This window comes from Cavia porcellus, unplaced genomic scaffold, assembly GCF_034190915.1.
Source record: "Cavia porcellus strain 051 isolate PalLab524CR breed Dunkin Hartley unplaced genomic scaffold, mCavPor4.1 scaffold_12, whole genome shotgun sequence".
In the NCBI taxonomy this organism is placed as follows: domain Eukaryota; kingdom Metazoa; phylum Chordata; class Mammalia; order Rodentia; family Caviidae; genus Cavia; species Cavia porcellus.
The window spans coordinates 33161926-33181262 of record NW_026947495.1 but is presented as its reverse complement, the minus strand read 5'-3'; the positions used below and the strand labels follow the sequence as shown (position 1 = coordinate 33181262).

The 19337-nt window shown below is 32.9% G+C and overlaps 1 protein-coding gene across 2 annotated transcripts in view; it reads right to left on the bottom strand.

Moving 5' to 3' along the window:
- The window catches only part of Kynu (kynureninase), a 110051-nt gene that overhangs the window by 8067 nt on the left and 82647 nt on the right, over positions 1-19337 (bottom strand). The window contains exons 11-12 of one of the 2 annotated variants that reach the window (XM_003478712.4): positions 10024-10076; positions 7317-7402 (exon numbers count right to left, since the gene is read on the bottom strand). In XM_003478712.4, the coding sequence (XP_003478760.1) occupies positions 7317-7402; positions 10024-10076 (139 nt within the window). The remainder of the gene's footprint in view (positions 1-7316; positions 7403-10023; positions 10077-19337) is intronic. The other variant, XM_063259029.1, reaches the window with a different exon arrangement.

Below are 19337 nucleotides of genomic sequence, written 5' to 3'. Positions count from 1 at the left end.
AGAATAGCTGAAGAGCTTCATGACCGCCACATAACCCTGCAAAGATTACTGAAAGACATTCTAGATACACACAGGAAAAAAATCACTAAGCAAAGCAAACAATTAAACAGAGTGGAAAGATAAAGAATCAACAGCAGAAAATAACATGTCAAAAGTAACCATATATATATATATATATATATATATATATATATATATATATCACTTATAACCATTAATGTAAATGGCCTCAATTCACCAATTTAAAGAAACAGAGTGGCATAATGGATAAAGAATCAACATTCAAACATATGCTGCATGCAGGAAACCCATTCAAAAGGACACTCATAGACTGAAAGTCAAAGGATGGAAAACAATACTGCATTCAACAGGATCCCAAAATAAAGGAGGGATAGCTATTTTGTTTGCAGACAATGTGAACTTCAAACCACAAATGATCCAAAGAGATAAAGAAGATCCCTACATTCATACTAAGACTAGGAGGGAGGAAGCAAGTATCTCATTCCACAACATGAAAACTTCAAGAGGAAGAGATAACAATCTTAAATATGCATGCACCAAATTCAGGAGCACTAACCTATACAAAACAAATATTAATAGAAATGAAAAATCAAATAAACAATAATACAATTATAACAGAAGACCTTAACACACCGTTGACACAAAGGGACAGATCAACCAGACAGAAAATCAGCAAAGAAATCAGAGCTGAATCACACCTGTGAACAAATAGATTTGATGGATCTTTATAAAGTGTTCCACCCAACAACATTACAATATACATTCTTCTCAGCAGTAAATGGACTGTTCTTTAAAATAGATAATATACTAGCCCACAGAATATGCTTAAGTAAATGCAAAAGATTTGAAATTATCCCAGGCATTTTATCAGATCACAGCACCATGAACTAGAAATCAATGATGAAAGAAACTGCAAAAAACCAAGAAACACGTAGAAATTGAATAATCCACTCCTGAGCACTCCAGAGTGAATATAGAGTTAATTAAAAAAGAAATTAAACAATATCTACAAGCAAATGAAAATACAAATCATACTGGACATACAAATCATACTGGATTCTGTGGGATGCAATGAAAGCAGTCCTCAGAGGAAAATTTACTGCAGTGAATTTCCACATCAGGGAAACCGAGCAAACAAAAATAAACAATCCAATGCTATACCTCAAACATCTAGAAAAAGAAGAGCAAGTCAAGTCCTAAGCCAAAGGAAGGGAAAAAATTATGAAAATGAGAGCAGAAATCAATGCAATAGAGACTAAGAAAACAATACAAATAATCAGTGAATCAAAGAGTTGGTTCTTTGAAAGAATATATAAAATTGATAAGCCCCTAGTCTACCTTATTTAAAAAAGGAAAAAAACCCCTCAATTTCATGCAATAAGGAGTGAATAGGGTAGAATCACTACAGACCCTGTGGAAATACAGAAGCTCATCAATAGCTATTTCAAAATCCTCTACTCTCATAGCCTTGATAATACAGAAGAAATGGACAGATTCTCAGAAACATATGAATTACCAAAGCTGGGAAAAGAAGATGTAAAATTACTGAACAACCCAATTTCAATTAATGAGTTTCAAAATGTAATTAAATCCTTACCAACAAAGCAAAGACAAGGTCCTAGGGATTCACTGTGAAATTCTACAAGAAATTCAAAGATTTAATGCTGACACTCCTCAAACTCCTCGAAATTGAAAGGGAAGCAATTCTCTTATCTCATTCCTGGAATCAAATATTACTCTAAGAGCAAAACAAGAGAAAGATCCAACGAAAAAAGACAATTACAGACTAACCTTCCTAATGAACATAGATGCAAAATTCTCAATAAAATATCGGCAAACAGAATGCAGCAAATCATCAAGAAGATTACACACTATGATCAATTAGCATTCATCCCAGGAATGCAGGGATGGTTCAACATATGCAAATCAATAAACGTGTTCCACCATATCAACAGAGCCAAAAATAAGAATCACATGGTCATTTCTATAGATGCAGAAAAAGTTTTTCATAAGGTCCAACACTTACTCATGATAAGAATCTTACAGAAAATTGGAATAGATGGTCTTTACCTCAAAATGATAAAAGTCATCTATGAGAACCAACAGCTAGCATCATATTAAATGGCCAAAAACTGAAATCCTTTACCCTAAAATCAGGAACAAGACAAGGATGTTCACCTTGAATATCAATATCAATATCAATATCAATATCAATATCAATATCAATATCAATATCAATATCACCTTGGATATCAATATCACAACTCCTGTTCAATATAGTGCTGGAATACTAGCCCAAGCTGTTAGCCAAGAAAGCAAAATAAAAGGCATAAGGATAGGAAAAGAGGGTAAATTATCATTATTTGCAGATGACATGATACTCCACATAGAAGACCCCCAAAACTCCATTGAAAGACTCCTAGGTATAATAAATAAATTCAGTCATGTGGCTGGATACAAAGTCAACATTCAAAACTCAGTTGCATTCCTGTACACTAACAACAAAAGCACTGAGAGAGAAACAAGAGAAGCCACATCCTTCACAACAGTATCCAAAAAAAAAAAAAAATGAAATAGCAAAGAATCAATCTACAAAAAGAAGCAAAAGATCTATTCGGGGAAAATTATAATACCCTGAAAAAGAAATCAAAGAGGACCTCAGAAAATAGGAAGACATTTCTTGTTCATGGATAGGAAAAATGAGCGTTGTGAAAATCGGCCATTCTCCAAAAATATACAGATTGAATGCAATCCCAATCAAAATGCCACTAGCATACTTCACAGATCTAGAAAAATCACTTTTAAAATTCATCTGGAACCAGAAAAGACCTAGAATAGCAAAAGCAATTCTAAGCAACAAAGGCAAGCCAGGAGGCATCATAATTCATGGCTTGAAGTTATACTACAAAGATGTAATAAAATCAGCCTGGTACTTGAATAAAAACAGACCTGAAGATCAATGCAATAGATTAGAAGACGCAACTACAACTACAAACACATTCAGCCAACTTATCTTTGACAAAGGGGCCCAACACATCCACTGGAAGAAAGATAGTGTCTTTAATAAATGTTGCGGAAAAATTGGCTCTCCATATGCCAAAAATTAAAATTAGAACCATGCCTATCACCATGTACTAAAGTCTAAATGGATCGAAGATCTAAATATTGAGACAGAAAAACTAAATCTGTTGGAAGACAAAGTAGGTAGAAATCTTGAAGCCACAGGGGCAGGTAGAGAGTTCATGAACAAGAATCAAATCACATGTGAAATATTTCATAGAATCAATAACTGGGATCATGTCCTATTAAAGAGTTTTTGCATGTTGAAAGAAATCTCAAACATAGAGAAAAGAAAACCCTAAAACTGGGAGAAAAATCTTAGTGAACTGTCACTCAGACAGAGAACTTCCTTCCAGAACATATAAACAATTTTTAAAAAGTTAGACCCCTGAAATTCAAAGACCCAGTCCATAAATAGGCATCTGAGATAAATACAGAGTTCTCACATAAAAAAAAAATACAACTGGAAGACAAATACATGAAAAGTGTTCAGCATCATTGTTCACTGGATAAATGCAAATTAAAACAACCCTGATATTCCATCTTACTCCAAAAGAATAGCCAGGATAGAGGAGACTACCAACAACAATTGCTGGAGAGGCTGTGGAGTAAAAGAAACCCTTGTGCACCGTTGGTGGGAGTGCAAACTGGTGCAACCGCTGTGGAGATCAGTCTGGAGATTTCTCAAAAAGCTGGGATTAGAAGACCCATTTGATACAGCTATTCTACTTCTGGGCATCTTCCCAGAAGAACTGAAAACATCATACCAATGTGATATATGTGCACCCATGTTTATAGCAGCACAATTTGTAATAGCCAGATCTTAGAAACAACCTAAATGCCCATCAACTGAGTAATGGATAAAAAAGATGTGCTATTTTTATATAATGGAGTACTATTTAGCTATAAAGAATGATCACATTGAGATATTTATAAGTAAATGGGTACAACTTGAAACCATTCTCATAAGTAAAATAAATCAAACTCACACATATAAATACCACATAGTCTCCCTAGTGTAAGAAATAATAAGAGTACATAAGATACAAAAAACTCAATAAATTCAGTGAACAGATAAGAATCTGCTTAAAGGGGAAAAATAATGGCTCCGGGAAAATCAGGAAAAAGAAAAAGGAAGGGACAAGAAAAATATGTAAAATTATCTAAACACACAGGATAGCTAAGATGATTGTGCTACAATTGTATTATAAGTTCTTGGAACAAAATAGTTAACTTTCATAGGATTGGAACAATTGTACATATTATTATATGGTGATCTGAGGATCTCTTAAAGATCATTATGTAAAACAACAATCTCAGTTACGCTCATACCACCTTGTTTTGAAGGTGTTTATTGTCAGTGTTTTGTGCTCTTTGCTATTGTTTTTATTTGTCTGTGGTTTCCTAGGAATTTGTTTTGTTTTGTTTTCCCCTCTAATACAGAAAGATAGGTATCATACATGTGTAGAACTTCTTGTAAACAGTTTATGAGAATCGATTACATAATGCATGATGAAATGAACAGCTATTTTAAAGAAAAAAAGACACTATGTTCCCGTGTTGCTTTTGTAGCATCATGCTCTGAAATCCAACAATACTATTATTCTTTGTTCAGACTGATTTTAGTCTGTTTTGTACTGTTTAATTTCAACATACATGAATCAGCTATTTTGAAAAGAATGAGAGACATTATGGCAGCCACTGTTGATTTCCTTATTGTCTGGTTCTGAAGGCCCAAAAGGCCTTCATCATCCTGTTCTGATCAGTTTAATACTATTTTGTTTTGCATGAATTTGTTGTCCTTGAAGATATGGACAACTATTTAGAGGAAAACAAGAGACAATATGATAGCCAGTGACGATCTCCTCTTTTCTTGCTTTGAAATCCTTGTCTGTTTCATTGTTTTCTTCTGATCTGCTTTGATATGTTTTGTTATGTTTAGTTTTACTCTCTTTAAAATAAAATTAAAAAGAATAAAGACTCTCTCCTCCAGATGCAGAGTGTTTCTAGAAAGGAAAGTTGTAACAGTTCAGAGGCTGCTTGACTTCTTTCACTTACTCATACTTCAATCATATTGTGTCTTATAATGCAATAATTTTTTTCAAAAGATAAGGTAAATGTAATAGCAAATTCAGTGATGCTGACTCAGACGGCTAAGTCCGAAATACATAGAAAAAGATCTCAAGAATCATAAGTATGTATTAATATATAATTGTAAGTTGCTACAATTTATAATAAGAATGGATTTTGAAAAACCATCAATATAAAACTTGACTAACAAGATAATTCTGTTCAGAACATAGCTCACAGTTCTACAAGAAGCTCTAAAAAATACTTAAGTGATAATAAACTCCAGCGATATGTATATTCCTCTTCTTGTGGCTTTCAGGATCCATTTTCTAGATTTAAACTTAGATATTAGCGGGAAAAATTTAAGCAGTGTTCAGATTCTGAGAATTGGTGCCCTGCTTAGGTGACTAAAACAGTCTGGTAGGAAACTAATAGAAAGAAAAACAGGAATTTGCCTCTTTCTCACATCAGCAAGAGTGAGTTTTGGGAGAAAATCCAGCTCTCTGCATCAACAGACCAAAATGAGAGCTCCTAAAAGGAAATTTTTAGATATGTCTGAGAAGTCATTTTGTAAAGATAAGAAAAATCAGAGGAAATTTATGTGAGGCACCATTCCTTCCCAAGGCATGACTGGGGGCCTTTCATTTTAACTTATTTTCTCCTTGAAAAAGATTTGCAAAATTGGCTAGAATTTTACTATATTTTAAAATCGTCAAACAAAATGTTTATCTAAATGGTTATTATAAAGCGGCTTAAATATTGGCATCTGATTTAATAATCATATTTTTATTTTAAAAACTTAGAAAAGAAAAATGTGTTGATGGCTGGAAATCTTGTCGCTGGGACTTTTCCAACGTCGGAAAAAAAAAAAAAAAAAGGCAACATGAAAACAGCACATGCTCCATCTAGTGGTCAATCAGGTTAGCTGCGCTCTAAATTGGAGTGAAATGGAAGGGAGATTATCACTCTTCAATGTGAGGCTGTATAACAATAGATGAAGAGTAGATAAACTTGACATTGCCAGCCAGAGACCAGAATGAAAAACTGCTAAAATGTTCACAGAATTACAGAAGACAGGATTTAGAAGAAGCTTATTTGATGCTGGAATCTATCACAGGATTTCCTAAAATGTCATAAACTACATGATTTTAGAATATATTGAAGAAAAAAATTAAAATTTTTCTTTTAGTAACTCTATATAAAATTTCTATTAGAATATTTTTACATATTTACTTAAAATATGTTTTACTCTATGCATAGAAAATTATATTTCACAAATGTATTAATATTAATATATGCTCTAAATTATTGATAACATATGAGCATATGAATGGATTTAATCTAGTCCTATACAATGGCAAAAATCTCTTTGTTTATATATATATGTATACATATTTAAATATACATATCTGTATTTATAGCATATGTATTATATATAAGCTATATATTGCATATAGTCTAGCTCATTATATAAATGTTAATTTTAGGGTGAGACTAAATTTATGCAAAAATGTGAAATAATATAAGATTAAATATTGACTCATCATAGAGATTATACTTGGATATAATGGCATAGAAACCCCATTAAATAAAGCAAACATCTACATTATAGAATGTGGCAACATTTTAAATGTTTAGCTTACTGTAATTATTCATACCCTCTTCCCACATTAAAGTGAGCCTTCTTTAACTTTGCCATATAGCACTTTTGCAATTCATTGGTTCATGGAACTAAAAAACCCAGGATTTCCAGAAATTGTAGTATCTGATCCACAATACTTTCACAATAAATACCTGTTGCTTGAGTGAATTGATGAAGAATTAAATATTACAAGCTTACTTTATTTAAAGAGAAACTGAGAGAAGATGGAAAAACTTATTCAAGCTGGCTAATTAGAGCAAAATAACGTTTCCCTAGTTAAGTTCCAGTTATTTTTAATGGTCCACAATATGCCAAACACATGAGAAAGTGAAATATAAAAGAAAAATCACGATCACCATATAGTCACTGTCTCAACAGAAAAAAGCTGTCTTTCGTTCGTTGTTCATTCAAACTGAGTATTTATAATCTTGTTAATTAGCAGAGAGAGCACAACAATCTGGCACATCCAGCAGCTTTATCACACAGATAAAGATGTGTGAGTGCTGAAGCACAGATCTCCTACCTCCAAACTAGCGTGCAAGGAACAGATCAGCAAAATGGGAGGATTGGAAATTCGGAATCCATTGACCCCAGGGATTAACTGCAGCTCTGAAAAAGTTAATACATGGTCATTATTATAGGAGATACCTTAAAAGACGCCCCAAGTCAGTAAAGAAATAAGACAATCAAAGAATGAGGCTTAAAAGAAACCTTTATTCCTTGGTGGAATTTCTGAGATAGTGAAGAGAAACTCAAGTGAAAATGCTAGCTTCTAATCGGCTAGGTTCCCATTTTTGGAACATAGTACTTGATGCCCATGATTTAAAGGGCAGGAAAGCAGGAAGGTACTTTGACTCACAGATTGCAAGGTTTTATTCCATGGTCATCTGGATTCAAGGGGAAAAGCTTACTAGGAGAAAGACACTTGTTATGGTTTGTGTCTAGATGTCCCTGTAAAACCTAACAAGGACATGAGGCGTGGGCTTCTTGGAGGTAGCTGATGATAGGTGTTATGGTTGATATACTGTGTCAATTTGAGAAGCTTAGAAATTTAACTAAGAGATTCAGCAAAGAGCCAGAATTTTTATGTAAATGTCCTCATCCTGTGCAAGAGGAGGGCACAGAGATTTTGTGAGTGCTACATCTGCCCTGGAGGGCATTTGAGGGAGAAAAAGAGGCTTTTCAGTTGTCCCCCTTTTTTTTCTGGCTGCTTTTGCTACCTGCTATTTGAAGGGTCGCCCCAGTGCTATGTCATCCTGCCTTGGAGCCTGCTGATTATTAACTGAAACCTCTGTGAGCTAAGTAAACCTTTCCTTCCCTAATTTTGGTTGTTGGGTGTTTTGTTCCAGCAAGGAGAGAAAAGTACCCAAGACAATAGGATTCATGATTGACTTATTGTCTAGTACGGCCATGAATGATGTGAGTGCTACACTGACCCAATGGTGGATAACCTGCATAAAATATAAGGGAAGAAAGAGGCTTTCTCTCTTCTTTTTTGCTCTTGTTGCTTTTTCTGCCTTATGCTGCCATGAACTGTTGCCCCTCTGGCATGCCACCCTGCCTTGCAGCCAGCTGATTACAGACTGAAACCTCCACACACTATGAGCCCAATCAACCTTTTGTCCTTCACTTTGAGTGTTAGGTATTTTGTCTCAACAGCAAGAGAATAGTAACTAAGATATTACTTAAGCTATTGTGAACCAGAAATAACATGGCAGCCAGCAAACTGCTCATTTCATGATAGCCAGGAAGCAGACAGCAGGGGAAGAGCCAGAGGGGAAGGGGCCAGGGACCCACTATATTCCTCAAAGACTTACTTTGAAGAGCCCACCTTCTAATTACTCTTTTGGGTTTGAGCTCATTATTGGGTTGACATGTTGATAAAATTAATGACTTTACAATTCAGTTAGCTGTTCAGAAATTTATGAATCCAGTCCAAGTGAGGATCAGGATTGACTGGAGCAAGCAGACCCCCTCTCTTCCCTGAACTACCATCTCAGCAGATAATAGGACATTTCAACCCTTACATACAACATAAAAGTGATTTCTTCTCCAAGTTCTCCTGGAGCCTACCCTCTGAACATTGAGTCCCAAGCCAGTATTCCCTGATCAACTTAATGGTTAGCTTTTTTATCATGAAGACTTGCCAGGAAAGAGAACATCAAGATGTGGACAGCATATATTATAATGTCCTTCAAAGGAAGAACAATGAATAAAATGACCTAACAAGGTGACTGTTAGCTCTGGAGTTATTAGTTCAAGTGGGTTTTCTTTCTTTCTTTCTTTTCTTTTTTTTTTCTTTTTTTTTTTTTTTGGAAAAAGAAAGAAGTTTATATTGTTTAATTTTTAAAAAGAAAATATTTACCTAAGAATGGTATAATAAAAAGATAAATTGATACAAATATTATCATACTCAGATAGAGTATAATGAATTACAGTGAATTACTTGTAAATACAAATGGTTAAGATAGTTATTTAAAAATCAAGTGAAAACTAAACCCAAGTATAAAGTGAAAACTTACAGCTTTTTAGAAATTCATCTAATTGAGGGACAATTAAATTGATGTGTAAAAAACTTATTTAGAATGTGGCCAAAAACATTTATCTGTGTTCCCCAAAGCTGTTTGCCTAAATTTAGTACTACCATCAAAGTTGAGCATTTGCCACAGAGAGTTTACAGGTCAAAATTTAAAATAATTCCCACTTATGTTTCACAAAAATGTTTTCCCATCATTGATCTAATTAATGTTCTTTAGTAAGAAGAACTCAAATAATTTAAATAACTAACACAACAGGGTCTGTTATTTGAGCAGCCAAGCTTACAATCTGCTACATAGTAGGTATGTAGAACAATGAAACTTGGCCCAAGAAAATTTATTTTGTTTTGCAGGATCACAGAATTATTATGCAGCAATTTGCATTGACATCCCAGACTCTCAGAACCTGACCTCAAGTGACAAATTTGCTCCGGCTTGTACTGCCTGATATTCAGACACCATGTTGATGGGATTTGATCATTCTACATAAGCCATATATTAGGTTTTGTTTCCTGTTACCTCTTTACAAAGCAATAGTTTCCGTGTCATATTAAAACCTATAAACAATCTTACATGCAAAAAATACCATTTCTTTCAGTGACATTTTCAAGGTGTACTTTTCATAGGACATATAGTACAACAACATTACAATTAAAATGAAATAACATTTGAAATGAAATTTAGTATACTTACTATTATCCATTTTAAATCTGGTTCTGAGTTCATGACCAAACCATCCCACTAACCTAAAATATAAAATAACATTAGATAGTTGTTATGGTTTGTGTCTGGATGTCCCCACAAAGCCTCGTGCAGTCATTGGGGTTCCAAGATTTGTGATTGATTCACCACTCAATGCTGAGATGTGAGTGCTGCACCCACCCTATGGTGGGTAGCCTACATACAATGTAAGGAACAGAAAGAATCTTCTCTCCATGCTCCTTCATTTTTGCTTGTGCTACTTTTGTTGTCTTCCAGTCATCATGAACTGTTGTTCCTCTTCTATGACACACTATCTTGAAGCCAGCTGAGTGTGGTCTGAAACCTCCACAAACTGTGAGCTAAATAAACATTTCCTTCTTTAACTTTGGGTGCCAGGTATTTTGTTCCAGCAATGAGAAAAAAGTAACCAATGCAATAGTTTAATCTACTAAAATAACCACAATTAATTTTGAAATTTAAAATGCTATTATTATTAAATAAATATTAAAATTCTTTGCGATTTATTATTCAATAAGCAATAGATGCTAGATGACCAAACAGCACAATTAATATTAATAATGTCTTAAAGAAGAGAATATAAAATTAATTTATTACTGCTAGTTATTTAATCTTTCAGCAGTAAAATTGCTGACGTTATATTTAATACACTTTCTTATTTAAAAATTAAAAAAATCAAAATTGTGAACTGGAAGCAAGTCAAAACTGGTCACGGGCTGTGTGTTAAGGTAGGCGAGGATAGGGAAATATTAGAGCTCAGTAGTAGACAGAGACTTGGAGAAACTCAAAGAATGGAGAATGGAACGAATAGGACAAAAAAGAAAAAGAGTAAAGCAGTGTAGCAGTGGTTAAGGGCAGGCAAAAAGAGGGACAAAGTGTGAACCCCAGTGAGCACAGCTAGCACAGAAATGCAAATGGAGCAGGAAGGCACTGTGACCATCGGTTATGACTGTCAATTTGGCTAGAATAACAGATATCTAGCAGATTAATAAGGCACACTTCTGGGTGTGTCACGGGGAGCCATGGTGGAATTGGGCCATGGTGAATCAACTTGATGATTGTGCCTGGTTTCTAGCCCATTTTTTTTTGGTAGTGGTTTCAGTTATGCCTTGCCTCCTAGCTGTTATGAATTAAGCTTTGCTTTACTATACATTCCACCATTATGCTTCGGCCTTCAAAATTGTGAGAAAAAGTAAATCTCTCCTCTTATTCTATTGTATATATTATATATACAATATATGGAATATATATATATATATATATATATATATATATATATATGAATAATATTGGGAATTGATGCCAGCAACAAAAAGCTGACTAATAAGGGTGTTGTGGAACAGCTGATCTGAGATCCTCCTAGTGATCTCCCACTCACCAGCTATACCTGGAGCATTATAATAGGAGCCATTTTGAGAAGACCCTGTCTGAACTTGTTGCTTTAGAAAATAAAAGCCCCTGCTTTTTCCTTTTGGGAATATCCAAAAAATATTACTATATTATTTTCTTGACTTTCTACCTTGAGAACCAGTTTGGCCCTTGGGTAGTACCATTAAAGCAAACCTGCTAAAACACACTGTGCAAGTGGCCAGTGCTCTGGAAAGCAGTGCACCTCACTTCCTCTTTTAGACTGTGGCCCTGGCTAGCCCACTTAAGGTATCCAGGAAACGAGGAGGCAAACATGACTATACAGGAGTCAGCTGGGTCTCAGAAGACCAGAGTTCTTGATGGTAGATTGTGTGGATCCTCCCACAGCAGACAGCTGTCCTAACCTCTGAGTAGGCTTCAGGTTAGGAAGTGGAGACCTAGACATACCACAGTGTCCTCTGGAAGCCCAGCCCTGGCAGTACAGTAAGCTAATTCTTTGAGGTGAGGCCCTGCCAGTGGAACTGTTAAACAGAACAACTGACAGGTATTCCAAATGGCTGTAGTCCTGAATTACTCCCAGTCTGTGCAAGGAACACAAAACTAAGAAGGAGGAATGAGTAAGCTCCAGCTTTCACAGAGATGCTACTCTCATGTTTTATTAAGACTTCATCTTTTGATATTAGCTGTTTAGTTCATATCTACACATGTATTTTTAAATGTTTCTTTTCTGTTAGTATTCAAAAATTTTTGAGTTAAATTTTTTGTTTTTTAAAAAAGCTTTCAATTTTTAATTTTACCTGATTTCCTTTCTCTTTTTGAATTTTCTCACTTTTTGGCATCTCATTTTCTCTTTTTTTCCATTAACTTTTTGAAAGTGTCATTTAGTATTTCAGTGTAGTCTCACAAAATAATTAGAGAATAACAACAGTTAGTATACTTTGTACAATAATCTTAAAAGAATAGTCAAAAGTTATTCAGAGTAGAAGGATCCTGAAATTTTTAACTGGGCTTACTTTATTTCTGTAACTGGTTTGTTTTTATTTCTTTTCATTTTTGTTATATGTTTTCCTCTGAAGCTTTAGCTAGAGACTGACTCTTCACATCTGTTGAAGAGGTGCTCAGCTACTGAGCCATACTCTTAACTCCGTTAAAAAAAATTAAGCCTTACTCTACCCATGACTTAGAGCCACTTGAATCTTGGTTGATTCTTGGATTCTTGGTTGAATCTTGAATTTCAACTTAAAGAATAGAAGAGATAAAAGCTTCCAGTCAATATATTCACTCCAGCTCAGTATGACTGGGTGAAGGACGTTGAAGATGTGTTCCTGAGTTTCTACTCAATACCAAAAGCAAAGAACAGAAAGACTGTATATTGCCCCAGGAGTGAACTCAACATAGGTTTTATTCACAACATATCAGATCACAGCTTAATAAATATAATAAAGCTCAACTGAAAGTGTCACTAGCAGAATAAATCTTGCGGAAAGAAAGAACGTTAGTATTTTGGGAGATTAATGTATTACTACATGGGTACATAATAAAGCAAAAATAAGAGTAAAAAGTAAAAAGAATATCCAAGATACATGGTTAAAATTAAAAATACTAAACAATCAATTATAGAAGTAAGCAAAAGAGAAGTCTAGGTACAAAGTAAATCATTCAGTGAAATAATATCAGAAAATTTCCCAAATATTGGGAGAAGTTTAGACAAGCTGGTACAGGAGACATTCAGAATCCCAAATAAACAACACCAGAAAGTAATATCTCAATGGCATGATGCAGTTAAATTTCCTAAAGTACCAAAGAAAGAATATTGAAATGCAGAAGAAAGAAGTGTCAAGACATATATAAAGACAAACCCATAAGAATATCAAGATTAGAAGTTAGAAGAAATGTGTCTTAAAACTATGTGTTTCAAAAAGTGAAAGAAAATAACAGCCAAGCTAGATTACTATATCCAGAAAAGTTATCCTTTAGAATTGAAGGACAAGTATATACCTTCCAAAATAATCCCAAACTAAATTCAGGGCCATTAAACCAGCAACACAGAAGATAAATAAAGCAATTCTGAATAGCAGAGAGGATACGATGTAAGCCACTTACTAAAGTGCAGAAAAAGAAGAAAATACTTTAGAAGAATAACAAGCAAATGAGAATTATGAAAGAATTAAATATTACTCAGTGAGGCATAAAAATGTTTTGATAAATAGTGGAAAAAGAAACACAGATTATTAGAAGTCATCTAAAGAAAAGTGAGAACATGAACAGAAATAAGTACAAATCTTTCAATAACCCTAAAAGTAAATAGTACAAATTATCCAATAAAAGATGCAACCTGGTCGATTTGATTAAAAACCAAGACCCAGTGATTTGCTGTCTGTAAGAAACATACCTTAATAGTACAGATATACTCATACTAAAAATGAAATGACAAATAATAAGAACACAAAATATAAAATCAAGCAAAAGTATCATGTTTACATAAAGAACATGTTGAGCATTTATATGATGATAAATTATGAAATTGAAAAGAAATGGGAAAATTTCAAAATTGAAAAATCGAATCTGCAAAACCTATACAGAACAATAACAAGCAATGTATTTGAAGCAATAATAAAGTCTCCCAACAATCAAAAGTGTGGGACCAGATAGATATACTGCTGAATTTTACTAAGTTTATAAAGAACTTACTTCACTACTACTGAAACTATTCCAGAAAATAATAGGAAAAAATATTCCAAACACATGCTACAGATCTGCTATCAAAACCTGACAAATCTACACACAAAAAAAGAAAACAATAGACCAATCTCATGGATGAACATACATGAAAAAAATCCTCACTAAATCCTTGTAAATTTAATTCACTAGCATGCTAAGAAAATTCATACGCCAATTCTCGCTTCCAAGTACTAACCAGACCAAACTTGCTCAGCAATTGAGACCAGGCGCATTCAGGATGATATGGCTGTAAACAATATGCACCCTTATCAAGTTGGTTTCATTTCAGGAATGTATAAATGGTTCAGTATGTGCAATTTGATTAATGCAATTCAGAACATAAGCAGAATGAAGTAAAAGAATCATATAATCATCTCAATTGATGCAGAAAAAGATTTTGACAAAGTGCAACATCCCAATGTGCCAAAAAACTTGAAGATGTACAAGTACCATATTTACATAGAGAATATTTTGAATAATTATACATTGATAAATTATGGAATCCTTTGTAGGATAATGGATGTACCTTGAAAAAATAATGGTAAGTGAAGTAATCAGAAACACAAGCTTACATATTGAATGTCTTCTCTAATACGATAAACTCAATATATATGTAAAATGCAAAATGCAAGACAATAAAGGAAAAAAGAGAAAATAATCCATCTAGCACGAATGATGTATCTAAAAGCTTACCTTGATTCAGTGTAATTATTTATATTTTTCACATGTTTTGGCCTAATGGTTTGGTTATGAATATGTATGATGATTAACTTTATAAGGACTTACAAGTAAGTGACTCTGATGATGGTAAAAGGTGGGGGCATGGAGGGAAAGGGAAATAAAGAACTGAGTTGTGCGATGCAAATGTACCAATTTTTCACAATGAATGTAATCATATGTACTTCCAATATATACTAATGAAAATATGAAAAATTCATTTTTGGAACCTGATACTGCTCTCCTTTTTACCACACTGGTTCTTTTGCCAGTACTGACATTGAATAGATTGAATGGTGAACAAGAAAAAAGGGGCAGTATGGTAGAAACTCAAAAGAAAAACTAAGAAAATTACAGTCAAAATATATTTCCTGAAGCAAGGTAACCGGTTGATATATAAAACTCACATCTTTGCAAGAACTGTGAGTGTGAGACATGATAGGGCCATTTGCCAAGTGGTGGTCATATCTTGTGTAGAAAGAGGGAGAAGGCACATCCTGTAAAGTATCATGAGTGGTTCTCATAGCCGTGAGGAGTCAGTGAATGAGAAAATTAAAAGAATACTCTGCTTTCATTTCCAGCCTCTTGCCTAGGTAACACACCCACCTAGCTAATCCAAGGAAATTCAATTCATTCAGTAATCAGCAATGAAAAAAGAATAGGTATAATCCTGATACGAGGACTCTACATGCAAAGCTGTGAGCAAAGCACAACCACAGATGAAAGTCATGCACCAGCAAAAGGCAGACAGAAATAATTAAAGCAATAGAGATTTAAATATCATGTTAGATGGAACAATGTCAATTAAAAACATAGGAACAGGAATAAAGATAGATGATAGACAGACAGACAGATAGATAGATAGACAGGTAGATACATAGATATATAGATACATAGAAACATAGATATATAGATACATAGATACTGATACCTTGAAAATACCAGGATAAAAATTAAGGGGAAATTAGGGAACAAAAAAATAAAACACATAAAGGAAATAAGGAAAGAGCAAATTAAGGCAGGAGAATTGTAAGTTTCAGCCTACCTTGGGAAATTAAGTGACATAAACAGACCTTAAGTCAAAATTAAAAAGAAGAGGAAGAGGAAGAGGAGAAAGAGAAGGCGGTAAAACAGACGGAGCTCAGTGTGAAGGCCCTGGATCCATGCAGTCTTCAGTCTCTCTGTCTCTGTCTCTGTCTCTGTCTCTCTCTCTCTCTCTATCTCTCTCTCTCTCTCTCTCTCTCTCTCTCACACACACACACACACACACACACACACACACATGCAAGCACACACAGATTTGGAAGGTATGAGAGGATTGGATTCTGGTGAAAAGGCAGCAAAGAGTAGCAGATACTTGCAAGAAAATAAAAGACATAAAAATGCTTAAAATTATTAGCATGATAAAGATAAATATAATATCCAGAGAAATTCTATCAAAACCAAAATGAGTTTCTAAAGAAGAAAAGTACCAAAAAATTAAGACAATTCTGGTTAAATTAAAAATTGTTTGAAAACACATATTATAGTTACCTAATTTAAAACACCAAGAAGTTATTCAACTTGCATATTGAAAAAATTGCAAAACATTTTCTAAGTTAAAGGATATAGACCACAGTGGCCGATTTTTGGCCCTTTCATGCTAAAATTAATAGATTTTAAAGATGAAGAAAAATCAGAGTTCAAGCAGAAAAAAAGTCAGAAAATAGAAAGATTAGTTTTGCTTCAAAAGAATAAATTTAAATATTCAATGGCATAATAATTTAGAAACACTTGTGTAATACTGAGTGGAAGCAAACTTGAGACAAAAATGTTGTTTGGGTGCATAAAACTACATAAAGTTCACTGGTATTAGACAAGTCTAGTTAATATTTCCTCATAATTCTTCATGAAAATTTTATGTCACAAGGGTAAACTGAAATCAGCCAAGAGACTAGATAAATGTATGACAAAAAGCATGGCACGATATTGAATGGAATTCATTACAGTTTTGAGATTAAACAAATGTGAGTATAAGGTGATAAAATATAATAGAAAAATATGCTACATAAAAAAATGAAAATGCATAATTTATATGAGTCATTTAAAAGTTTCATTTATTATCAATTATACTGTATAAAACAAGTAAAACAAGAATGATAAGACTGAATAATATAAAGCAACGATAAAATGTTAGATTTGTTGACTTTATCATTTAAGTTATGGGAAGTTAAATAAGAGAAAGAGGAAATCTCCCAAATCTATTATTTTTTCCAAAAACAAAGTAATATTTAATTAAAATATCTTAAATATTGCAAAAACTACTTAGTTATTCAAAAAAATAAAAAATAAGAAAAATATGTCATCCTGAAATAGTCTTTAGAAAGCTCTAGAGACAAAACATGACATTAAATGACTAAATTAAGATCACATTTATCAGCCAAAACAATAAATGTTAATGGATTTATAGAATACATTGAAAGAGAAAGCTAACAAACAACACCATGGAGCAAATAGTTCTAAAAAGGGATTCAGAAAGAAACAAACTGAAGAGTGAAAATGTGCAGAAAAATAGAAAAATAAAGGTACAATTTTCATATCCAAAAAGGAAGAATTCTGACTAAAAGGCATTAAAAAATAAGTATATTTTATAATGTTAATGATAAGTCACTACAAGATAAAACCATTATAAATATGAAGGTATCACATAGTGTAGCAATATTCATAAAACACTTATTTAAAAAAAATTATAGTGTCAGATATACATACTATTTTAGAACAGTTTTGTTAACTTTTTGAAGTCCGTGATAGATGATATGATCAAACATAACAATTAAGATGATAAAATTAAATGATGAATTTTAATGACACATGCTGAGATCATAGCTCTAAAACATGTTCAGAATGGATTGATTATAACTCAAACAATCAGTAATACAGTATTTTCAAAGTGTATTTTTACACAATATTTTTCTGATAATGATTCAGTGACACTAGAAACTAATAAGAACCTTAGAAAATAAAAGCATGCAATTGACCAACAAATTAAAATACATTTTATCTCAAATTACATGTAGAATAAAGAAGAACATATGAAATTGACAACTTTATAAAAAAAGAACGATGATGAAACACCACATATCAGCACCTCAGGGACATTGCTAGCATAGTGTTAGAGCAAAATTTATACTTCTAAATTTCAGATCAGTAAAGAAAATTTTAAATGAAAACAAAAATAAGACAGATTTTTATAAAATAACATATAAAAGAAACTGAAATAAAGTAGGAGTATATGATAGACATGTTAGTGTATGCTGGTAATCCCAGCATTTAGGAGGCTGAAGAAGGTGGCTCTTTGAGAGTTCAAGACCAATCTGGGTTACAAAATGAGTTCAAGGCCAGCCTGAACTGCACAGCAAGACCTTGTCTCAAAAAGACTAAATAAATAAATAAAACAGGAGCATATAACTAATAAAAGATAAAACCAACAGTTAGAAAATGTACTATACTATTTTCATTGGTAGATAAATCAAACAGTTTTGGTAGAGTATTCAAGTTCTATCCAGTTTTGGTAGAGTATGCCAGTAACCATATAAGACATTGTAGTCACGCACAATAAAGTATTACGTGAAGTGGTAATCATAAATAGGGAAAATTAAGAGAGGGATTGCTTGAATTAAAAAACCTAAATAAAGTGACATGCATTTTCTAAGAGAATGTTATTTTTCCAACCTAATCCAAGGAAAAGAATAAAATATAAACCAATAGTTTTTATTAGAAAAATCAGAACAAATTACAAATTCCTACATGTCATAAGAGAAAGTGATTTTATGGGGACATTCTATCAAAATTTTCCATTATATATTTACTACCAGTGCTCTTGAAAGCATACTATGCATAGAAAATAAAAACCAAATCAAAACAGCCATAAAAGAAGAAATAATTATTTTTGTGATACTAATGCATTTTTCATATTAAACTAGTTAGATTTGCACATACAAAAAACAAAATAATCTTATTTAAGTATAATAATATAAAAAGCAGAAAGTTAAAGTTAGATTTCATAGGGAAAAACCAAAGGCAATTTCATTGAAATGAAGATTTTACATATGTAAGATTTGGAAAGAGAAAGTAGATTTCTACTACTATTAAATTATGAAATTGTATACCAGGTATGAGCACAAAGATAAATTTGTATAAAGTTAACATGAAAAGAAAATTCTAAAGTGTAAAGTTGCAATTAACAGATGTGTTACAGAAAAGTGTTGAGTCCTGCATCCCAAACAATCACTAAAACTTGAACAATAGTCAATCTCAAGAGAAAAGCAAATTATCCACAAATTAATGTATAAATTTCTTATACATTATACTTGAACAAGAACATTATACAAGAACATTATACAAGAACAAATACAAGTATTTGTTTGATTTGTTTGTAAATAGAAAAGCTGATTTTTAGAAAAGTAATGAAACACTACTAAGAAATCTTTATGAAAACAGTA